The 6,346-nt window shown below is 38.3% G+C and overlaps 1 protein-coding gene across 1 annotated transcript in view; it reads left to right on the plus strand.

The window, feature by feature from the left end:
* ttyh3a (tweety family member 3a) overlaps nt 1–5,813 on the plus strand; it is a 23,198-nt gene extending 17,385 nt beyond the window's left edge. The window contains 3 exon segments of the mRNA XM_017306337.1: nt 8–88; nt 1,319–1,394; nt 4,051–5,813. Coding sequence (XP_017161826.1) covers nt 8–88; nt 1,319–1,394; nt 4,051–4,140 — 247 coding nt within the window. The 3' untranslated portion in view covers nt 4,141–5,813.
* Nucleotides 5,814–6,346: the final 533 nt, after the last annotated feature.

Consider the following 6,346-nt stretch of genomic DNA (forward strand, 5'->3'; position numbering starts at 1 on the left):
TGTACAGCTGTGGCAGCAGCTACGGGAGCGAGACGTCCATTCCTCCCACAGCCCACACCGTCAGCAACGCTCCGGTCACAGAGTACATGTAAGGTCCCACCTGCCTAAAACAATGCAACAAGAGACTGTAACTGAAAGCAGAAGTGGTTGACTATGCATTTGCATGCCATGTTCTTAACTCTGCACATTAAGGGAGATTTCTTTTTTTCTTTTTTCTTTTTTTTTTTTTTTATTATTTCCTCTTGTTGTCAAGAGGAAGTTTATGTGACCCCAGAGAGAAGCTTAGTTCCCCCCATAGTCAGCAGATGCAGCTGTTTCTCTCCAGCTGTGATGGTTGTGAAACCCAAAGCTCTCTGAGGCTTCATGCTAATGATACTGGGGGATGGGGATACTTCAGTTTCTAACTTTGTGCAAAACCTTAGTGGAAACCTTAAAATCAATATGTGCACACATACGAAAATTTACACTACTGACATTTTGTGATGTGAATAACAAGATTTTATTTTGCTGCATTAAGAGAAAATKAAGTCTCCAGGGTAAAACAGCGGTAGTAAACTTGTGGCATAAATATGCATCATGTTAAACTAATACCATGTTGATCTCAATACCAAAGCCATCCATCTGAAATTGGAGAAACGAAAAAAAAAAAAAAAACAGGACTTTTTTCTGAAACTGATGAAAAAGYAAGACTGACACTGTGCAGAGTGACAGCAGCATGGAAGGAGCTGCAGGGATTTCCAAGTACTTGTTTAGTAAAAATCTCCTCTATTCTAGTGAACTAAAGATTAGGTTTGCAAAAAATATTTTCTTCAGAAGAAGATATCCAGGCCTGGCTAATCTCTCCCAAACCTTAGCGGCCTCATGTGTCTGCTGAAGCCTACTGTAGTTGTAATGTTTGGGTCRCAATTTTAAAATTGAGCGTCACCAAATGAAGAATTCTAAAACTTTTGCATTTTCATCTGAGTCTTAAAGCTTTCTTGTTACTCTGACGAAACTTTGTAATTGTTTTCTTATGAAAATCAGCTCTAGTGATCRTGTCTGTTGGAGGTTTCATTTTTACATTTCCAGTCACGCTATCTAAAATAGCAACTTGGATTAAATAGTATGAATTTACATTTAACTTCCTGAAAAAGTGTATTTTTGGAGATGCAAGGTTTCCATCTGACAGCAGCAATAGTTGAAAAAATTCTGAACTGATGCATTATTGTCTCCTTTTTTACCTCGCGACGACCTGCATTTTAAACTGGTTGTTTAGATTTTTGAGGGCTACCTTATAGATGAGGTTGTGTATTTGATGTGTGTGTGTTTTATTCTGCAGGGCTCAGAACTCCAACTTCCAGAACTCTCGCTGTGAAAACACGCCACTGATCGGACGCGAGTCTCCTCCTCCCTCTGTAAGTTTTGGTTTTCTTTTTTTTTTTTTGTACCAGCAGACTGTTATACATCATTATCCTCCAATATCTTAATAAGTGACAGCAACTGTAGTGACCTTTAAGCAGGTGTGGTGTAGTATTTTGCCCCTCAGCCCTTAGGAATCATTCATATCCATCAAACATGAGAGCCATGCTGTTTTTCTGACTAAGCTTCATTAAACAGACCTCTGAGGTTCACYCCTGTGTTCAGGATTGTTTCGGTTCGTTCCCGGTAAGGAGTTTAGGGTTGAACTGAGTTATTTAGCCYCCGACACGCCCCGGCCTTGACCCCTCCTCTAGAAACCCTGCTCTCCCTCGTGTCTGTGTGTCTGCTTGGACCTGGACACTGCTTTGTGCATCTGCTCTGTACTCTCTTCTTGTCGTTCTTTCTCTGCGAACCCATCCAGTTGTATTTGACTGCCGCGGACAGTAACAGCGGTCACTGCTGGCAGTTAAAGCCCTCGGAGAGTTCAAGATCGTTTTGGTAACTTCGTCTGCTTTACTAACAGGTACAGAACATGGCCGCCCGCCCGCCTCCCCACACCTGCTGGCCTGTCCTCCCTCTGTGTCACCTCCCAGAGTTTTGGCTTTGCTGACCCCATTCTAAGGTCCCAGCGGTGGGATTTTAGGGAAACCTCCCCCTTCATGTACCCCGCCCTCTCTTCCCTGCTGTCCTACCTGGTGTCTAATCTGATGTTTGTATCCCATCCCCCCACCCCCCAGGCTGCATGTTTGCCTCCCCCCCTCCCAAACCAACAGGAACATGTGAGGCTGCAACTCTTCCCTGAGTCACTGTGGCGTATGAATCAGTGGTGAAATTATAAATCCCTTCCAGCATTTTTATGACTTGTATTTTCTTGAGTACTGTTATYGAGGGCCAAAAATGCTCCAATTCAATAACTAAATGAGCRCTTCCRCTTAAGAAGCCAATAAAAAAAAGAATGCTTTTATGTTTGTTTTGGTATTCTGGTCAATTATAATTAGATAACTCATCACTTCAGTTTTAAATTATGTTAAAATCATGCTGTGTTTCATTGTTAAATTATTTMGCATTTTTGCTGTGCCATGGCCCATCATGAATTGATTGTGGCTCATTGAATATTTTCTAATATTTGATTATGCAGATCAGTCACTGTTTTCTGTCACTGTGCCCCTCACTCCTCACTTAGTAGTGAGGAAAAACTACTAAGTGAGTAGTTTTTCCTCTCTTAAATCGTTGAGGAAAAACTATTGTAAACCAGAAGTATGAAATACTGAATAATATTTTTTTAAAAACATGATTTCACATTTTATTTTTTATCGGCTATATAAATTGTTTTAATATTTAAATGCATAAAAATATAAGTACTCATTAACTTAYTGTGAATTTTCAGTTTATATCACAAAATAAATGTCTAACAAAATTTTTTCTTTATCTAATTGTTGCACTTTTGGTCCTCARTATGAATGACTTTATAATGTAAAGTTTATTTTGTTGAAATAATGCATGGGTGAAAGCATAAGGTCACATTTAATTCAGCAAAAACCTTTTTTTTTTTTTTTGGTCCGACTTCTTTTTAACCATTAATGAACTTAACATTAGCTGCAGGCAGAGTGAGTGGAGGTGGAGGAAGGACTCTTTCTCTAATACAGAGAAAAACATTCACACAGAAACACAGAGAAGTGTTTCTCCATCTTGTTTTGTCATCCCTCTCCTCTTCTCATCCTCGCCACATGGAGTCCAGGTGACAACGTTGACATTTTCAAAATAAAAGCTTTTTATTGGAGGCATTTGAATGCAGCCAGTAGTTTTACACAAAAGACCGTTGCAGCTATTTTCTTGATCTCATGGAAATAATTACAAGTCCAGCATGTCAGAGATCCAGACAAAACCAGAACTTTGAATATCTGGTCTTGAGAATAAAATAGAGACCTGGCTAGAGTGCCACCACAATAACAATGTGTAAGATTCTACCATTCTCTCTCTTGTAGTATAAGTAATAAAATCATGCAGACCATGAATTACGGCATTACGCACTTAAGTTGATATTGAAAAGAGGAAGTTCTGGTGTGGTTTTTTTTTTTATCATGGTATAAAATACATCTAAACCTAAATGCATCCAAGATGGTCGTCTCCACAGGAGTGAAATGCAGCCCCTGTCATGCTCGTTTTCCTCACATCTGTACATGCATGGATCCGTTCCACCTGTATATAAATGTCTGGCTCTGTCGGTCTGCACACAGCAGGAAGAAAAACGATTCAAACTACAGCAGGGTTATATTGACTGTTCCTTTTATTTGTCTCCTGTAAATTTTTCTGTGATTTTGATKTTCMWGTAGAAAGATGGTCTGTGCAGGATTTTCTCTTTTTAGTGTTTTGTTGTTTTTCCTTATACCTTTGTATATTTTTATAGTTCTTTACAGTAATCTATTCAAGATTTAGTGAAATTCATGCATCTTTTTCATTCATAAGAGCTCCAAAAATCTTTCTGTCCATGAAACAGTGTGTTGCTGTTGAATGAGAAAATCCTACATTAGATTTAGTAGGTTTTTTTGGGGGGGGGGTTAGACCAGATTTTTTTTTTTTTTTTACCTTTTTCTATATATCTATGTATAAAGAGTAAAACAATGACCTATTTTCTTCTGGTTCTGTTTATAGTACACCTCCAGCATGCGGGCAAAGTACCTGGCCAACAGTCGACCCGATCCCAACAGTCGACCCGATCCCAACAGCCCTCCTGCTCATTGAGTCTCTCCGCTCTCCACCAGTCTGCAGCGCTGCACATCTCTGAAGTCTCTCCTCAACTGATCAGTCCCGTTTCTTCTGCTTCCTGCTTGTTTTCTCTGTATCAGTTTATGTGAACCAAACATGCTTTCTCCTGCTTGGCTGAAGAACAACCAGAGGACTTGCATCAGATTGCGAACTGTGAGTCAGAAGTACAGATATACACTCCATTGTTCATTGTTTATCTTTGCAAGGRTCACTAAGGGTGCTGCAACCGAACTCCTGAGCTGATCCAATGGACTTGAACGATTTTTTTTTTAGCTATAATTCATGATGATATCAAACATGGCGGTTAAAGTACTGCAACATACTCTGTGTTTACTCTGGAATCTGTAGATGTGGTCTTTCACACTCAGCTTAGATCTACTTGTTCCATTGCTTAGATTAACTTTAGCTTGTTAAGACTCTACTGTTCTTGGAGCTTGAATCGTACTGTACTTGTGGCACATCCAACACACTTGGCTTATAGTGGCATTCTGTCTTAAATCTGTTGTCTGGGACCAGTTTTCCTGTGGTATTGCATGTTTGACCACAGTCTTGTTTCTTTCTTCTTATTGGTTGACTTAAAAAAAAAAAAAAACAATTACAATGAGCCCCGTTTTCACAGCAGTAGTTGCTCACTTGTGAAGCTCTGACCTGACACATGTTTTATTTGGTTGAAAGAAACTAACAAGTTGTAATTTATTTTTCCAGTAGATGACTGTGAAAAAKATAAGTGTGTGGTCGCTTTAAGGGTTTAAGAATAAGTTTCAGTTCCCTGTAGCTTCTTGACTGCCTGTAATGCTCTCTATGGTTCAAACTGTTCACACACACACACACACACACAATGCAGCAGTAGTCATCCCAGTAGGAGTTTTGACTTGATTAAAAAATGGCTTTTTCTCTAGAGGTTTTTCTGGAGAAATGTAATGCATTTGCAATGCGGTGCCTCAAATGTGTTTTAGCATTTATATAACACTCAGAGAAAGTAGTGGGTGCTGTGAAAGGATTGTGAAATCTTCAACTTTCTGTGAATAAATAAATAAAAAATTGAAATTCTTTTTATGAAAATAATCTGTTGCAGCATGACGAACCTTCAAATGTGGAGTGAGTTGTTTTGCATTTCAGCTGCCTCTGCTTGCTTCTTAAGATGTGATCTGTTGTAAGAAGTGATGTTGAGACTGTGCCAACAACTTAAGCACAAATCTTTTAGTATCTCAGTAACTTTTTAGATGTTTTTTTTTTTCAACCAACGGCTCCCGAGTGGCTGTGAAACAAAAAATGAGCCTGAGTTTTTCAAAACAATGTTTTTTTTTCCCTTTGATAATTCACTGATGCAGTCTGGGTTTTTGTTTTCTTTTTTGTAGTAGTAGTATTGATCTTTTTGTAATGTACAGGTAAAGATGATTACAAAACATTTCCGACTCTGAAATCTTTATTTTTCTTTCTTTAGAAGGCCTGTGATTCATTTTAAGGCATTCCTTTATTTTACTTTTTAAAGAATTAATGTAAATATGAATAGATTTGTCTTTTTTTTTCTTCTTCTTTTGTGTAATAGACCTGTTTTTTATACATAATTTTGTAATGTTCTTGTAAAGGCTGTGGTCATGTTGAAGCTTGAATGCTGTGTTTTGAAATTAAAGGAACTTTTAACTGAAGTGCAGAGGCTGTCGGGGTCGTTAACACGAGCAAATCTTGACACAGAGCAAACACCAGGGAGCAGCAAAGCGTCGCTGCTCAGATCTTCTTGTGCAACAGACGAACCTTTTTGTGCTTTTTCCAACTTAAAACAACACATTTAAAGTTAAAGCTTTGGAGCCCTGAAAGTAAAAAAAAAAAAACACTTTTTCTCAGGTATAGCGGAACACTGATCATGCGGTAATATGTGAAAGCATTTTCATTTGTTTTCTTTTACTCCCCTTAGACAAATACAACTGCCAGAGAATTTAAAAAAAACATTTTGTATTATGACAGCTGCAGGCTCATGTTCTGAATTTCTCGCTTCCTTCTGATTCAACATTGTACGATTTTGTTGCTAATTTTCTGGGAAGCCACACTCTTATCTCTARTGCATCGGATCAAATTTATCCACCAGTACTCTGCAGTAAAAAAAAAAAAATTTGACCAAAGGAATAAATAAAAACAGAAGTTATTTATTTGACGGTCTGTTATCTATCCCGGATTAATGTCC

Source organism: Poecilia reticulata, linkage group LG8 (assembly GCF_000633615.1).
Source record: "Poecilia reticulata strain Guanapo linkage group LG8, Guppy_female_1.0+MT, whole genome shotgun sequence".
Classification (NCBI taxonomy): Eukaryota; Metazoa; Chordata; class Actinopteri; order Cyprinodontiformes; family Poeciliidae; genus Poecilia; species Poecilia reticulata.